The sequence below is a fragment of the Mya arenaria genome, chromosome 11 (genome assembly GCF_026914265.1).
Source record: "Mya arenaria isolate MELC-2E11 chromosome 11, ASM2691426v1".
In the NCBI taxonomy this organism is placed as follows: domain Eukaryota; kingdom Metazoa; phylum Mollusca; class Bivalvia; order Myida; family Myidae; genus Mya; species Mya arenaria.
In genome coordinates this window covers 1,662,314-1,680,911 of record NC_069132.1, presented here as the reverse complement: position 1 = coordinate 1,680,911, position 18,598 = coordinate 1,662,314, and the positions used below count along the sequence as shown (strand labels likewise).

Sequence of the window (18,598 nt, the reverse complement as noted above, 5' to 3'; positions counted from 1 at the left end):
GTATGAATATCTCCGTAACAACAAAATATATCATATTGATATTTTACACATTACTAGATTATGTAATTACAATGAAATCGCTCGATTCAGTTTTTATTCTTACTTTCCATTTGTTGATTTATGTTTGAAATCGTACCACATAAATGAACATTTGTGAGCGATCATGCATTTTTCGGCGAGAATTGGGCTATTATACAAAAGAGGAGACACATTTCCATCATAGTCGTATATTGCACAGTATCAAGTAATTCAAAACTCTTCGATTTTGTTAAATATATCACCATAAAATACAAAAAAAATGATAGAAAACTGTCCATGTGTCAAAACCAAACCCTTATCGATTGATCACTTTTTGAGCTGTATCCGGTGTCCGTTCCCACACAGTGAGTCCAAGAGATCTACCTAGGGACCAAATCGCTCGAATCAGGTGGCTCGACTGGCCAAAAATGCTGTCCAAATACCAAGTAACTGGGTGAAAAACTACAGAAACAAATCCAGTAGTCGAAAGTTTAACCATAACCCCGTTTAATGGCACAGTGTCAACGTCAATGACGTAGAACATAAAAACCAACAATCACAAACCTGTGACAGGGGAGTATCACGTGATCGCTATAGTTCATCGGCCGAACAAGATGGTGAATAATTCGCCCGATTCAACGTATAATTTTGGCATTTACGGATGGTGAATATTAAGGTATGATCTTTAGAATAGGTGCAGAGCATCCGCATTGTAACACAGTTTACTCGCGTGTTTTTGTTTTGTTTTTCGGAGGTTTGCTTAGTTTTAGCCTGAAACTCGATACAGATTTTATTTCTGCGCGTACATTTTCCGTATAAATCTGAACTCCGTGTGTTTTAGCGCAAAAAGCAGGTATATAAAACAAATGTCTACAAAATATTGATTAAATTTGCAAATGTATGCTTCGTTGTAATTTTCAAGTGATAGTTCCGTGTTTAACAAAAGTTCTGGACAATTTTCAAAGCGAGTACAATGTCCTTACAAAATAATAACGAATACATTGTCCGAACGATTTCATGTTTATAGCATTTCTCATTAATACGTATATACTGTTCCCTTCTTTGTAGATCATGCTGCACCACAAGTTTGTCCATACTTAAATCGCTTTTCCGACAAGTTCTCAAGTGATTCGGATTAAGATTTCGTTTAAGTAAGCACTATTTTATCTGTTTATTATTACCTTAATATTCACTTGAGAAAACTTACGAATATAACAAATTATAATAGACTAATAGGTAAACCCCAAGTATTTCTATGAAGTTCTGTGAAGTAGGGATCCAAACTCTATCTGCAGACGAAGGAACACAATTCAGAGTACCTAATGCAGTTATTATTTGAAACTATAAAAAAATCCTAAATAAGTTTTTTATGACACTGAGGGCCAGTTTTATGGGAAAACTTCGTACGAACTAGACTTGCTTTTATACACAGATTCAGTTTCACAAGTGAGCTTTTCGCAATCATGAATCATGAGTATCGTGGACGTCCATGAGGTGTCGCGCCATGTTATATCATTCTCCTTCATTCTATAGAAAATACATAAATCATGAGTATCGTGGTCCATGAGGTGTCGCGCCATGTTATATCATTCTCCTTCATTCTATAGAAAATACATAAATCATGAGTATCGTGATCCATGAGGTGTCGCGCCATGTTATATCATTCTCCTTCATTCTATAGAAAATACATAAATCATGAGTATCGTGGTACATGAGGTGTCGCACCATGTTATATCATTCTCCTTCATTCTATAGAAAATACATAAATCATGAGTATCGTGGTCCATGAGGTGTCGCACCATGTTATATCATTCTCCTTCATTCTATAGAAAATACATAAATCATGAGTATCGTGATCCATGAGGTGTCGCGCCATGTTATATCATTCTCCTTCATTCTATAGAAAATACATAAATCATGAGTATCGTGGTCCATGAGGTGTCGTACCATGTTATATCATTCTCCTTCATTCTATAGAAAATACATAAATCATGAGTATCGTGGTCCATGAGGTGTCGCGCCATGTTATATCATTCTCCTTCATTCTATAGAAAATACATAAATCATGAGTATCGTGGTCCATGAGGTGTCGCGCCATGTTATATCATTCTCCTTCATTCTATAGAAAATACATAAATCATGAGTATCGTGGTCCATGAGGTGTCGCGCCATGTTATATCATTCTCCTTCATTCTATAGAAAAAACATAAATCATGAGTATCGTGGTCCATGAGGTGTCGCGCCATGTTATATCATTCTCCTTCATTCTATAGAAAATACATAAATCATGAGTATCGTGATCCATGAGGTGTCGCGCCATGTTATATCATTCTCCTTCATTCTATAGAAAATACATAAATCATGAGTATCGTGGTCCATGAGGTGTCGCGCCATGTTATATCATTCTCCTTCATTCTATAGAAAATACATAAATCATGAGTATCGTGGTCCATGAGGTGTCGCGCCATGTTATATCATTCTCCTTCATTCTATAGAAAATACATAAATCATGAGTATCGTGGTCCATGAGGTGTCGCGCCATGTTATATCATTCTCCTTCATTCTATAGAAAATACATAAATCATGAGTATCGTGGTCCAAGAGGTGTCGCGCCATGTTATATCATTCTCCTTCATTCTATAGAAAATACATAAATCATGAGTATCGTGGTCCATGAGGTGTCGCGCCATGTTATATCATTCTCCTTCATTCTATAGAAAATACATAAATCATGAGTATCGTGGTCCATGAGGTGTCGCACCATGTTATATCATTCTCCTTCATTCTATAGAAAATACATAAATCATGAGTATCGTGATCCATGAGGTGTCGCGCCATGTTATATCATTCTCCTTCATTCTATAGAAAATACATAAATCATGAGTATCGTGGTCCATGAGGTGTCGTACCATGTTATATCATTCTCCTTCATTCTATAGAAAATACATAAATCATGAGTATCGTGGTCCATGAGGTGTCGCGCCATGTTATATCATTCTCCTTCATTCTATAGAAAATACATAAATCATGAGTATCGTGGTCCATGAGGTGTCGCGCCATGTTATATCATTCTCCTTCATTCTATAGAAAATACATAAATCATGAGTATCGTGGTCCATGAGGTGTCGCGCCATGTTATATCATTCTCCTTCATTCTATAGAAAAAACATAAATCATGAGTATCGTGGTCCATGAGGTGTCGCGCCATGTTATATCATTCTCCTTCATTCTATAGAAAATACATAAATCATGAGTATCGTGATCCATGAGGTGTCGCGCCATGTTATATCATTCTCCTTCATTCTATAGAAAATACATAAATCATGAGTATCGTGGTCCATGAGGTGTCGCGCCATGTTATATCATTCTCCTTCATTCTATAGAAAATACATAAATCATGAGTATCGTGGTCCATGAGGTGTCGCGCCATGTTATATCATTCTCCTTCATTCTATAGAAAATACATAAATCATGAGTATCGTGGTCCATGAGGTGTCGCGCCATGTTATATCATTCTCCTTCATTCTATAGAAAATACATAAATCATGAGTATCGTGGTCCATGAGGTGTCGCGCCATGTTATATCATTCTCCTTCATTCTATAGAAAATACATAAATCATGAGTCTAGTGACCCATGAGGTTTCGGATCATTATTATAACGTTCTTTATTATATAGAAAATAGCCGATTCTTAGCACCTTGTGCATTCCAGGAAAGTATTTGGACATAAAGCTAAATATTCTTCAAACGGTGGAAATTTTTGCAGTCAAATATGTCTGAAACTACAAAGAATTAACAAAATTGTTTTATTGTCAGAAATCACAACACACCAAGCTCATGGCCACTGACTTAATCTATTCCATGTAACTATATTCAAATGCCAAAGATATAGTCCTAAAACATGGTCAGTTATTAAAACATTCGAATATAGACGTACCACTGGAACTATCATTTCCAACATAATAGTATTTTCCTTTTTTAAGAAACCATACCATCCTTGAGACCAGTCTTTCTTTTCCAAAGCTATTTTTTAAGAACAGCGCGGAAGCAATTTAAATGTGAACCGAAACTATCATTATTATACACTGACTACCCCGAGATCATTATTTATTCATAGCGATATTTAGATATGCGTGTAATATGTTTGTTGCCCTGTGACGTTGTTTGTCTCTCGTAAGTTAGCTCGGCCTTGATCGTTGAGCCTCGTTGGCCTTGTGTCACGGAATCGTCATTGGATATTAGGCTAATGGGCTTGTCCCTAACGTTACCATTATTTATTCACGTGTTATTCAGAAAGATAAGGAACACGTTATTTTACTTTTTTTTTATTTTTTCACATGTTTTTCAGAAAGATAAGGAACACGTTATTTCACTTTTCAAATCAATAATGCAATTAAGGGTTTGAATTAACTCAAGAACAGGAGTTTGACATGGTTTTTCAAACTATGTATTGTTATGTTAGAACAGAGCTGAAAAAAATGTTCATATAGTTTGTTACTGTTGTCATGGCGACCGTCAGAGGAAAGTTGTAATTTCCCCGATTTAATTTGAATGAAAGCATGTAATAACAGGGACAAAACAGTTTTACGGTTAAGAAAATAAGACAAATTCACATTGTTTTACATTTAATACTTTTTTCGAACACACAGTAGTTACGTTATACGACATAGGCATTCATTATAAAAAAAATAGGTAAAAACGACATTAAAGATTAAGTAAGAAACAAACTTTGTTCTCAAAATAACGGATCTCATCATGAGTTTTCTGAATTGTCGGTTCTCGGCCTTAAATTAAACCAACCAAGTTCCACTCCTGATAACAAAACAGAAAACACTAAACACATTTTGGACAATACTGTAGTGTACTTTCATTTCTTGAAATAACGTTATTTTAAGAACCGTTTCTGCAGTGACGTTTTCGCTATGCTTTCAATATAGAGCGAAAATGACAGCATGACACTTTAATTTTTTCTGCATGACAAATGTCATTTGTCTTTTATGATGATAATGTTGCTCACTGGCAATAGTGTCAGTTAGTGGCCTGGTATATTTGACGGTAAATTAAAGAAACATATTAAAAATTGCCTCCGATTCCATCTTCAATATATAAATATTAGTCTTAAGTAATTACCTGACTTGTTAATTGATTATTGTTTATTACCTATAATAATAGTGGATGCTTCCCCATTCCATTACTGTGTCGCTTCAAAACAATTAATTGCTATATCGGTACTGTAAGAACAAACAATACAATACTTAAATATGGAGTTTGAACAACAATGGCATGTAGGAACTATTGATAATTCTATTTTAAAGCCGGTGTTGTTTAGTAAAAAAAGTATAAAATATTCCTTAATTCTACATTCTAATAGTATTAACAATACTAGCTATCATTATGAATTGAACAAACACACAAACAGTCAAATACACAAATAATCAAATTGGTGACTGCATGCATAATGATATTATGATGCTTACGATTAATGTCTAATCTTTTTTATCAGACTTTATGTTAAATAAATATTACACTCATTTTGATCTGAAATATTGTTCCGTCAAAGCATAGCGGTTATCTTAAGGCCAATTGTTCCAAAATAGTATGCTATAATAAGTGGATGAGGGTTTCATGTGTCGTGTTTAAAATTTAATTTGGCAATATCCTTTTTAGAAGATGATCGTAAATTGTTGTGTAAACTTCATTTTTTCGAGAAGATAAAAGGAAATGTCAATTGTATTTACAACATTTGTTGTTTAAAAACCCAGTATGTTTAAGTTATGTAAACTTACTTTGTGAGTGTATATCCAAATGACTTCTCTTAACCGTTTGACAATTGTTAAAACCTAGTTTGATAAAATTATTACATAAACTTCGCTTATTTTATAAACATCATATGAACAAATATAATCAATTTTAGTTGAGGTTCTGCTAATTATACGAGTAGGTGATTTGATTAGTTGTGTAAGCGTCAGTGTGCACTTTGAATAAGTCTACTACATAGCCAATGTTGTAATCACCTACAATATGAAAGAACAACCAGAACAGCCGCATTTTAGGATTGCAGACGGACACCCAAAGCATAGTTACAAAAATTATCAACATCTTTAATTTATAAAATTCACATACTTCACAGCTATTACACAATAATAGGCACAACTAAAGATTAAACTAATAGCATGTTAGTCTTTATGCACCAGTCAATTGTAACCACGCCCCCCCCCCAGGTCCGGGGGTATACCGGGGATAGCCCTTATCTATGGTCCCTGGGGTGCGGTGGCATTTGTCGGGGATTTACCAACTGTTCGGGGATCTTAGCCGGGGTTGGCTGGACCAAAAGCCAAAGTCCTCGCTATTCTCCAGACCTGGGGGGGGGGGGGCGTGGTTACAATTGACTGGTGCATTACGTCCAATTTAACTCAACTAGTATGTTTTAGGATATATAATAAAAAGGATTTCTGAATTATTGTAATACTGTAGCCGTGCAGCTTTTTTGTATCATTAAAGTTGAGTATTTATATGTAACGTATGATAAGATTCTTTGAAAAAGAAGCATCGTTACATAAACATAAGCAATATTCTTGATTACAATCTATGCACAAGTCTTTGATAAATTAAATTTGTTACACTATACATTGATACGTGGTTTACTATCGTCTCAACCCTACTAGCTTCTACTGACATGTTAGAGTTCATTTTTGCAGTATGCAGTATACAGAAAATGGATAAAGTGCAGCGATGCCGCACTTATTTGGAGTTCTCACTTATTTGACCCACTATCTCTGCCCATTGTGTAGTCACGTTTAATTTTGGGAGCGAAAAATAAACATCCTAGGCATTAGTTTTATTAGGTCAAATAATCCAAAAAGAAAATCGTCGTTTCCACAAATATCTCCAAAAAGAAAATGGTAGATGAGGCCTAAAACAATACTTTTGGCTCGGGTTACCCGACCTTACACACATGTACCTGTAGGAAAAGTAAGGTAGGGTACCAGTCTACACTTCGTTCGTCACCCGACATAACAATACCATTATTTATAATCATATTATTTACAATTAATATCCAGTTCTGCCTCTTGATTTGGAAGATTAAACTCATGACGTTAGCGAATATGGGCCCCTGTCTGAAGTGATCATATAAGAGTAATAGAAGATCCTGCAGACCGTTTGCAATGATGCCGTATTCACTTGAAACAATATACTGGATCGTCTGTTTCCGCTTCCGTCTAAAAATCAACAAATTAATAAAATATGTCATTGATACTTTTTCATGATTTGACGATGTCATGATTTGAGGGGTCTACCAATATTTAAAAAAGATGGCTTTAAATAAAAATTTAAGTGCCAATAAACAAATAATAAGTTTTTTGAATGAGAGATCTGTGAATTACGCACCGCGGAAAGATGCGTTTTTCCGACAAAAGTTTTCAGATCAGCACACTCTTTATTCAAAAGACCTTGTTGGTCACTATGGATGCGTTAATGCAATCGAATTTTCACATGGAGTAGGACAATACATGTCTTCAGGTACTCCTATTAAATAACAAAATACTATACAGTATATCAATCATAACAGGTTCAGAAAAGTGTGTACTATCTGGGTGTTGAACATGGGAACCCCTTAGTCCAAATAACTGTATATGGACAGATTTTTTATAATGCAAATCCTTCTCGGTTAAATAAGAAACTAACCATTTATATTATTTCAAACATCAAATACTTCTCTAAAAACTATTTTTTTTTATAAAAACCCTGTTTTTTCACCAACCCATTTAGACAGATAGGAATTTAAATAATGCAGTTTTGTATGTCTATTATTTGCAACTAGGAAACCCCCTGCTTGCAATTCAGGTTCTTCATCAACTGAGCTACCTAGCCCTAAAAAAGTGTGCATGTCCCAAGTCCATTATTATTAGGCACCAAATGATCTCTGGCTCATAAAAAGACCTGGAGACTCGTATTTGGCTGTTGCCATTCACCTGCTCCATAAAATGAGCTAACTTACCCAGATAAATTTCATACTAATATTTCCGTGTTTGGAGCATGCATCGAAGCATGCTGTCCTTATGACTGCTGGAAGTACACTATACTGGCCTTTTATCTTAACCATTTTAACCGTCTCTGTGGCCTAGTGGTTAAGTGTCCGCCTACAGAGCGGGAGGTGGTGGGTTCGATCCCTGGCCGCGTCATACCAAAAGACGTTAAAAATTGGTACAAGTAGCTCCCTTGCCTGGCGCTCGGCATTAAAAGGGTAGTGCTTGGAAAAGTGGTGTACTCAGTACCCAGTTAACCCAGGAAAGCTGTACCCGTGTATCGGTGCTTTACATCGAGCACTTAAAAGAACCAAGGGGTCTCTTCGAAAAAGAGCTAGGGTATCGCACCCGGACTTCAGCAAAAACAAAGGACCCCGTTGGAAATAAGTGCTTGCACTTTCACGGGTTATCCTTGACCGCAAGGTCTAAAGAAATACATACATACATTCATCTTGCCCTATTTATGCCTGATGCCTTGTCATTGTATTATGACAGCTTCTTGTGTATTTGTGTGATCAGCCTATAACATGTGTTCTCATAATCGATAATCTCATACATGTAATCTGATAATTTGTTTTGCATGTCAGCCAATGATTGGAACATCGCTAGTAGGCAGAGCTATTCAACTTTAATCAAACAGAATGTGCATTTGGAACACCCTCATCAAATGATCAAATATCGTCAAACAATAGAAAATGCAAATGAAGGATAAGAAAAGTGGACAATAATATAAACATCAATGTATAATTTTAAATTTGGTAGAAAAAAAAATGCACCTTGTGCTAACTCAAAACTCACAAGTACTGGAACACTAGCACAGAACTTGAGGTGGTTAACTGGGCAGCTCATTATTACCCATATAAGCAGCATACAAAAAGTTGACAGTACTGAGTGTGTCATCCTAAAAACTCAAACTTAACTAATTAACTATTATTATATGCTGCAGGAGGCGATGACAGGCGTGTATTAGTTTGGAACATGGAGAAGGCACTATCGGACATAGGCAAGCCCCGAGCCATGAAGGGAGAGCACCACAGCAACATCTTTTGTATTGCCTTTGACATCCATAACACCACCTTGTTTTCTGGAGGTACACAATTACTGTATTATTTTTTCAGGAATTCTTGATCACAAATTTTGTTGAGAATGTAACACATTAACAGGTCCGGTTTTAAATTATGCGAAGAATTATGGCAGGATGCAACATCTTATCCTTTTTTTGAAACACCCTTTCGTCCTCATGAAGGCAAGCATGGGCACCCTTCAGCTTTCATAGAATTAAATGCTTAAGACTGTTAAATATTTAATTTATTCTGATTAAGACTTATAAAGTGATTATAAATACAAACTTTAAATATCTATCAGTTGAAACATACACTACTTCAAATAAAAACATTTCCTAGCAATTTCTGTCATATTAATTATGTCCAAGTTCTTCACGGCCATATACAATGTGCTCTTTTCTCCATTAACACTCTGTCCCTCTTCTGCAGCACCCTGACCCTCTTCTGCAGTGACCTTCACCCTGTCCCTCTTCTGTAGCACCCTTCACCCTGTCCCTCTTTTGCAGCACCCTATCCCTTTTCTGCAGCACCCTACATCCTGTACCTCTTCTGCAGCACCCTGTCCCTCTTCTGCAGCAACCTGTCCCTCTTCTGTAGCACCCTGCACTCTGTACCTCTTCTGCAGCACCCTGCACTCTGTCTCTTTCCTGCAGCACCCTGACCCTCTTTTGCAGCAACCTTCACCCTGTCCCTCTTCTGTAGCACCCTTCACCCTGTCCCTTTTCTGCAGCACCCTGTGCCTCTTTTGCAGTACCCTGTCTCTTTTCTGCAGCACCCTGTACCCTGTACCTCTTCTGCAGCACCCTGTCCCTCTTCTGCAGTACCCCATACCTCTTGTGCAGCACCCTGTCCCTCTTCTGCAGCACCCTGTCCCTCTTCTGCAGCACCCTGTCCCTTTTCTGCAGCACCCTGTACCCTGTACCTCTTCTGCAGCACCCTGTCCCTCTTCTGCAGTACCCTGTCCCTCTTCTGCAGCACCCTGTCCCTTTTCTGCAGCACCCTGTGCCTCTTCTGCAGCACCCTGTCCCTCTTCTGCAGTACCCCATACCTCTTGTGCAGCACCCTGTCCCTCTTCTGCAGCACCGTGTCCCTTTTCTGCAGCACCTTGTACCTCTTCTGCAGCACCCTGCACCCTGTCCCTTTTCTGCAGCACCCTGCACCCTGTACCTCTTCTGCATTACCCAGCACCCTGTCCCTTTTCTGCAGCACCCTGTACCTCTTCTGCATCACGCTGCACTCTGTCCCTCTTCTTCAGCACTCTGCACCCTGTACCTCTCTGCAGCACCCTGCACCCTGTCACTCTTCTGCAGCACCCTGCAATATGTTCTTCTGCAACACCCTGTCCCTCGTTTGCAGCACCCTACCTTGTACCTCTTCTGCAGCACCCTGCACCCTGTCCCTCTTCTACAGCACCCTGCAATATGTTCTTCTGCAACACCCTGTCCCTCTTTTGCAGCACCCTACCCTGCACCTCTTCTGCAGCACCCTATAATCTGTCCCTCATGCAACAACCTGTTCCTCTTCTGCAGCACCCTGCACCCTGTCCCTCTTCTGCAGCACCCTACACCCTTTATCAATTCTGCAGCACTCGCACCATGTCCCTCTGCTGCAGCTCCTTGCACCATTTCTGTCTTCTGCAGCCTCTTCTGCAGTATCCTGTCCCTAATCTGCAACACCCTGCCGTTAGTGAAACCTGGCTTAAACCATACAGCTTTATATTGTCTTTGTTTTAATGTGTTTTGATGTTTGAGTTTTACTTTACAATGACAGTTAATCACATGTGGACTGAACAGTTTGTTTTTCTTGGTTTTAAAGGCAATGATGAGCAGGTGATAGTTCATGACATTGCAACGTAAGTATTAGTTAGTTCTATTCTTTAAAATAGTTCAAGCCCACTTATGTAAAAACTAGATGATATGTCATTGACTCTTTTGTGTGGCTTTGAGCAAACTATTCTCCAAATTTGGAACAGTGCATATTTACACACAAGCGATTCGATATTTACATGCCATATGTTTTACTCTTGGCTAGTTTTTTAGAATGACACATTTAGGCAATTGTTTCTACGTAATTTTGTATCATGATAAAAGTTTAGTCTAACCTATAAACAAGTGGATGTAAAAGGCATAAATATTGCAATCATAATTTTATTTGTTTAATTGTGTACACATTGTGTTCAGTTATCTTGTGCACATCATCAACGGGACATGCATTACGTAATTATGGTTATATATTTTTCTCTATACTGATTGTGTCTTGTAATAATGTAAGCTGTCTATGCTTTGACTTTATGCTTTCCAGAGGTGAGACGAAGGATGTATTTTCCCATGATGATGCTGTGTATGGAGTGAGTCCAGACCCAACCAACCCCAGCGTGTTTGCCTCAGCCTGTGATGATGGACGAATCCTCATTTACGACACCAGAGACTCTTGTGCAGGTAAAGATGCTTGTGTGATTTAAAACATATGTAAATATACATATGTTTAAACTTTTGACTTCTTCTGTTTTTGAACATTGTTCAGCATCTACAAGTTGCCTGCTCTTTTACTTTTATAGCTCACATCCTGCTTTACTAAACTGGATCATGAACTTTTTTTATACTACATGTAGTATCATGGATGAGTTTGATTACCAGCAAGATAGCTTCAGTAACTCTTCAAGATTTGTCTAATGGATAATTATTTCAGATTGACTGTGTGATTATAAATTCAATCTTTGTCAAGCTTGGTAATAATGTTCAAAAAACATTATGTCTGAATTGTTTAAATTGTGTACCATGTTCATAAAATTATGACTCATTTATCTGGCAGATGTATCTTACGGTGCTTTTGTTTGCATCTCTTTCGTTTAATTAAACAAAACTGATTTGCAGACCCGTTTGTGCTGGCTAACTACGCATCATCCATGCACTCTGTCATGTACAATCCGGTAGAACCACGCCTTCTAGTCACAGCCAATGCCAAGGAGGGGGTGGGACTCTGGGATGTACGCAAGCCTCTCAGGTACTAAAACAGTTTACCATTTGTAGTTAATATGACAGATTTTGTTATTTGCATAATGTAACATGAATTTCTTGTTTGTTGGTTTGTTTTAAAAGAAAACCGAACGATTCCAAGTTGTTATCTCATTGTATACTTAGATGTCCATTGATGTATATTCAATGATTACCTCTCTCCTTTCATTCTCTATCTTATGCATAGTTAACTACAGCAGGCATTAATTTGAACTGTGGCATGGTACTGTTACTCGCTCTTGCTTTGTCTCCCTATTACGTCATTTCCAGTATGATGAGAATACAGGTTTTCGCAGAAAGAATGACTGTGTTCTTTTTGAATAAAATCAGTGTTCAGATTGTTTATGTTTTGATTTTTAGCCGGATTTTTCAACGACAAATTACGGGGTATAGAATGGCGAAAACCGGGCGGGCGGTTGGGCGCATTAACAATTCTGCATTAAAGTTTTCATTTTATGTAATAAAATCAAGAGTTTTTATCCAATGGTTATCAAACTTGGTCAGAATGCTTGTCTGCATTATATCTTGCATATTTTTTTATTATGGGTCAACCCAGGTCAAAATCTAGGTCACTAGGTCAAATCTTAGGAAAAATATTTCCACGTCATAAATTCAACATTTTTTTTATATCTTGATGAAACTTGGTCAGAATATTTGTCTGCATAATATCTTGCTTATTTTTTATATCGGTCATCCCGGGTCAAATTCTAGGTCACTAGGTCAAATCTTAGGAAAATCTTTCCACGTCATAAATTCAACAATTTTTGTCAAATCTTTATGAAACTTGGTCAGAATATTTGTCTGCATAATATCTTGAAAGTTCTTTTATATGGGTCATCCCCTGTCAAAATCTATCAAGTCACAAGATCAAATCTTAGTAGAAAGAATTCCACGGTCATAAAAACCTATCAATATCAGTCAACAACTAAATTAAATTGCTATTTTATAAACACACATCCCAATCATGAATTTCATATCTACCAATATTTAAAAAAAATAAATAATAATAATTAATTTTAAAAATATTTGTGTACATGAAATCTTAGTATATAAAGTGTGTCATCTAGGGTCAAAAACTAGGTCTCTGGGACAGATTGGAAAAGCTGATGTATTTATAAAATGTTCATTTTTCCTCACACAAATGGAATAGTTTCTTTGATCAGGTTATTTGTATGAAAGATATCTCCGATAAATATAAATATGGGTCCTTTTGGTTAAAAATACTAGGTCACTAGCTCAAATCGTAGGTTTGCAAAAATTGCATCGTCAAAAAAAAAATTCAACTTTAATGCGGCGTTGCCGCATTGGCGTCTTCTTACTAATAACGTGTTGTGGTTGTCAAATTCAAGTAGTAATCATGGAATTATTCATTTTGATAGAATAATATTGACTAGCTTTGGGAAAACAGTAATCAACTGTAGGCTTAAACTTTCGATGCAGTGTCCCACCCAACAAAGTCAACATTTGTATAATCATCTTTTCATATAAATGTGTCCCAACATTCCAGCTGCCTGTTGCGTTATGGTGGCGGTCTGGTCCAGCAGAGCTGTATGAGCGTCCGCTTCAACCAGCTCGGTGACCGTATCATTGCACTGCGACGCCGCCTTCCACCGGTCATGTACCGTATCCATAACAATGAGCCCATCTGCGAGTTTGACCACAGTGGCTACTACAACTCCTGTACCATGAAGAGTATCTGCTTCGCAGGTGATAGGGACCAGGTACAGGCTGTGTAAAATATTAATTAGATAATGAGGAATCACACCATTTCAATGTTACCAGTAAATGAACAATGGTAATCTTGCATTACATTTATATATCTGTATTATTATGACATAGACACTTTATCAACATTTGAATTTTAGTTAATTATTTAGACATTTTTATTAATGCCGTTTTTAAGTCAACCTACATGTACTTATATTTCCTGGACATGTAAGACTGACTTGTCACCATAAAATATACTTAAATAACTATAAGCAGCAACATTTTCACACATGGTTAGACTATAACATACATGTAACCATGTGGTTATGAAGAAGATTGGAATATTTCATGAGATGTATTTCATAAAATCAAAGTGTTATTCCATCTACAGTATGTATTGAGTGGTTCTGACGAGTTCAATTTGTACATGTGGGCAGTACCAGAGGACCTTTCAGAACGTAAGAATAAATAAGATTTATTTGTTTTTAAGCATTTTACCATTACAAGAACCTTTTCTGTTGTTACATGTAAAGTATACTGCACGTGACATTTTAGATCTGTAAAATTATATTTTAATACTTGTACATAATATGAATGACCTGAATGTATGTCTATTTTTATTCAACTATTGATGTACCTTCATGTACTACTGTTTGCAAATAAACTCAAAGCATTCTGATCAATCAGCTTATGAAAGCTCCATCATATTGGTTTTTTGCATTAAAGAGAAAGTCAATGAGTTACACCCGAAATATGATTTGGAGCTGTTTTCGGGTTTTGAAAAAGCATAATTTAAGGCTACAACTTAACTATTCAGTCGATTAAAAGCCATTTGAAACTGTTCGTGTATGGATCCTTTGACGATGTTTGAGCCCACTTCTTAGTAGTTAGTTGAACTTTGATGTGTCAAAGAAAATGGCCAATTGCTGACGATATAAGTTGGCTTTCTTGCTGTGCGAATGTTGATTGACAGCATATGGATGTTTCTCTTGATTCAGAATTCACTTGGTGTCATTCAATGCTCCAAAACCTTCAAATACTTAATTCATTTGCAAGCAGTAGTACTAGTATCATCATCATATTTTATGTATTTATGTGATATTTGTTAACTGTTTAATATTAATACAATTGTAGCTCTGGTGGAGTTGTTTTAATTTCATGTACATAACAAGATTGTGTGTTTTGTTTCAGGGATGTACATCAACAGTGCCCACATGGTGTTAAAGGGCCACCGTTCCATTGTGAACCAGGTTAGGTTCAACCAAGCCAACCACATTATTGTCTCCTCCGGCGTAGAGAAAATCATCAAGGTATTGGGCTCCTGCTGCTCTTGTTTGCATTGAATCAAACCACTTGCAGTTTTAAGTACAAAAGTCGATTATGATACATAGTAAACTTTGAGGATTACTGTTAATCTAAAATATTTTTATTTTCAAATTTCTACTGTATGAGTGCATGGTAAATCGGCATGTTTTTTGTGTTGAACATATTTCTGTCTTATTCTTTAAATAACTTTTTAAATGTCGTTCATGAACAAAACTCCAATGTTCTTATCCACAATAATTGGAGTAATCAATTAGTGATTTCTCAGCACATATATAGTGATAACAATAAAACTTGAGCATAGTTGTTAAAGAAATGAATTTCTCAAAAAATGTATTGAAATGGTTTTAAGGTATGGAGTGCTTTCCCACTGTCCTCCAAAGCCCAAAACCTGGGGGCCCGCCGACCAGAGCGGCGGGTGTACTCTCACGAGGAATACATAAACCTTGTGCTCCAGGACGGTCATGTGATGTCACATGACTACAGCCAAGAGTCGACAGAGGAAGACCCCCGCATGATGGCCTTTTTCGACTCCCTTGTGCAGCGAGAGCTTGATGGCTGGAGCTCTGATGATTCCATGTCAAGTCATGAGGAGGCCTTGTACAGCCGTATAATGCAACTCTCCCAGTCTGACATTGATAGTGATGACTCAATACCTGGCATGGAGGATTTAGATGACTCAGACACCAGTTACAGTCCATTCACCATCGCATTTGCCAGTGTGATGGCCTCCCAGGCTACGGAGGGAAATGACCGGTTCCCAAACCTGAACAGGGCCTTGGAAAATGCTGAGAGGGAAAGACAGTATTCTAATATCAGTGCTAGTGAAGATGAAGAGGACGTAGTTGATACAATAGACATAGGTGTGGACATTACGAACATCCCTGCAAGTGCGGAGCAAGTGGCCACTGATGCAGACATATCAGAGGCAAGTGCAGGGGCGAGGAACAGGCTAAGTGACTTGGTGAAAAGAAAGAAGGAGGAAATGAAAACTTTGTTAAGAAAGAGGATGCAGAAATGTCGTAGCAAACGGCACTCTAGTCAGAATAACAGAGATAGTAATAGTGATAGTGATGACTGTCCTTTCTCAAGTTTGAATTTGGTTATTGGTGATCAAAAATCAAAGGATGATGCAAGTGACAACAAAGCTATGTTAGAAAACAAATCCAGTACAGATCGTGCTGTGCCAGAAAAAGAAAAGGAGGCAACTAGAAAAGAACAAAGATTGAAAATGTTAAAAAATCTTCGCAAGCGCATATTGGATAGTGAATCTGACAACAGTGATCTTGAAGCAAATGATAAAGTTCTGTCATTAGATGGTGCTGTTCAAGAAGACAATGGGATTTGTGAGAGGGTTCAGTTTAAGAAAATTACATTTAAAAGAAAAGACATTCAGTCTTCACTCTCAAAATCACACAGTAAAGATAGGTCAAGTCCAGATTTAGGACCGTTTATCCAGAAAGCATTGACAAATGATTCGAAAAGGTCCTCCAAAGATGTTCAAACCTCTGGTAAGAAACATCCCACAGACCCTAATCTCTCGAGTAAAAGGGGAAAACAAAAACACAAACATTACAGACATACACCAAGTGAAAGCGAAAATAATTCCAGTGATAATCAAGAACGCGGCAGTGGTCGCCATAGACACAGTGATTGTCATCATAGAAACGCTGACAAGAAACACAGTATGATAGGGAATCACAGAAGACACAGCGAGAATGACCATGAACGCCAATCCGGTAAGAGATCAAATAATGGTTCTTGCAACGAGCATGGTCACAGTAGAAAGCGTCATAGATCTGATTCGGAACACAGACATCGCAGTCATAGGAGAAGTGAGAGCAGTAAACCCTCGTCTTCTTCTCGCAAGAGTCATAAGCATAGACATAGTCACAGATCTGAACATGGTTCTGGACACAGGAAACAGACAGAATCTAGTTATGCTGCGGATTTGCTGGAACCTAGAATTAGCCATTATAGCAAAACCAAAGAAACATCTGATTGCGAAAATGATGATGATAAGAAAAAGGCTGAAATTCCAAGAAAAGAGTTGAAGATTTCAGCAAAGAAACACAAAAAGGATAAGACTGCACATATATATAGTAACTCAAACAGTAACAGCTCACATGAAAGTGATAAAAACGCTTCAGTTTCAAACAATATGAGTTACTTGTGTTCAAACAATGATGAGAAGACATGTGATGGAGATCATAGTATAACAGAAAACCAAAGAAACATGGTTAACAAGAACAATCAGAATAGTGTTCAGCCATCTTGCTCCTACAGTAGCAATGACAAGGAGAGGGTTAATCAGGCTACTGGTCAGTGGCTGCAGGATCAGCAGTGTGCTGCTGGTCAGTGGCCACAGGATGATGATCAGTCTGGACAAAGCAATACTGACCACTCGGCCACTGAGACCAGCGAGAGTGACCATCCAACTTGGATGGAGTTTAAGCGATTTAAAAACTCACTTGAACGTGCCAGAAAAAGGTACAAGAAAGATAGAATCGACAAGAAGGGTCGGAAAGAAGATGATAAATGACCTAGTGGTATCGATAAAGTGCATTCTTAGCCAGTCTTTCACCACATTGACCACATAGTGGAGTGCACATTATTCAAAATAGTTTTTTGTATTAAATATCAAGGTGTTAGATGCAGTTATGCTAAAGATTGAATATATTGAAGACTTGTAAACAAATTATGTGGAATGATTTTTCTAAAAATATGAACTAAAATATAACAACTGTTATATATGTCTTGCATGAATACCATCAAATGATACATGTGTATGTTTGTTGTTATTCTCTTTCATCACTTGTAAATTATCATATATGCAAAGCAAAATACTTGAAAAGTTTAATGAAATATGTTGTATGAAAGAAGAATAGAACTGTTAATTGTATGCCAACCATTGTTATGATTTTATGTTACGATTTTAAAAGATGATTTTACCATCAATTAAATGAGTATATAAGAAAATGAAATATACCATCTGGCATCATACTTGTTTTATTAAAGTTAATTATATAAAATATATGAGTATTTACACATGTTCATTTATATCTAAAAGATATATTTACATATATTTGGTCATTAATTTGAAATGTATTAAGACTGTTGTCCATGTATGAAATAAATAACTCTTGAAGAAATGTTGTCTCTAAACCCATTGAAGCATTGGAACAAAACTAGATTTCCACCATCTGTTTGTTTACAATACTAAGTGCTTTCAGGGTCAAAAGCCATGCCATTACATAAACTGAATAGTTCATTTTGGGCAAACTTTCCCTGTAAAATTGTATGCAAGATCTTTTGCATTGTATACATGTAATTGCATTAATAGAAAAATTCCAGACTTGTACAGGCCTACTGAAAAGACAAAACAATGAAGGTTTTAGGTAAATCGGGTTCTTAAAAGAGCAACGCAAAATTGATCATCATTTGA

At 37.0% G+C, this 18,598-nt stretch overlaps 1 protein-coding gene across 1 annotated transcript; it reads left to right on the top strand.

Moving 5' to 3' along the window:
• Positions 1 to 7,226: 7,226 nt before the first annotated feature.
• Positions 7,227 to 18,305, top strand: LOC128209829 (DDB1- and CUL4-associated factor 5-like). The gene is made up of 9 exons (XM_052914069.1): positions 7,227 to 7,539; positions 8,992 to 9,135; positions 10,925 to 10,961; positions 11,411 to 11,547; positions 11,983 to 12,112; positions 13,631 to 13,844; positions 14,222 to 14,288; positions 15,022 to 15,140; positions 15,506 to 18,305. Exons 1-9 carry the CDS (start codon positions 7,332 to 7,334, stop codon positions 17,693 to 17,695), a joined length of 3,246 nt encoding a protein of 1,081 aa, XP_052770029.1. The 5' UTR covers positions 7,227 to 7,331; the 3' UTR covers positions 17,696 to 18,305.
• Positions 18,306 to 18,598: the final 293 nt, after the last annotated feature.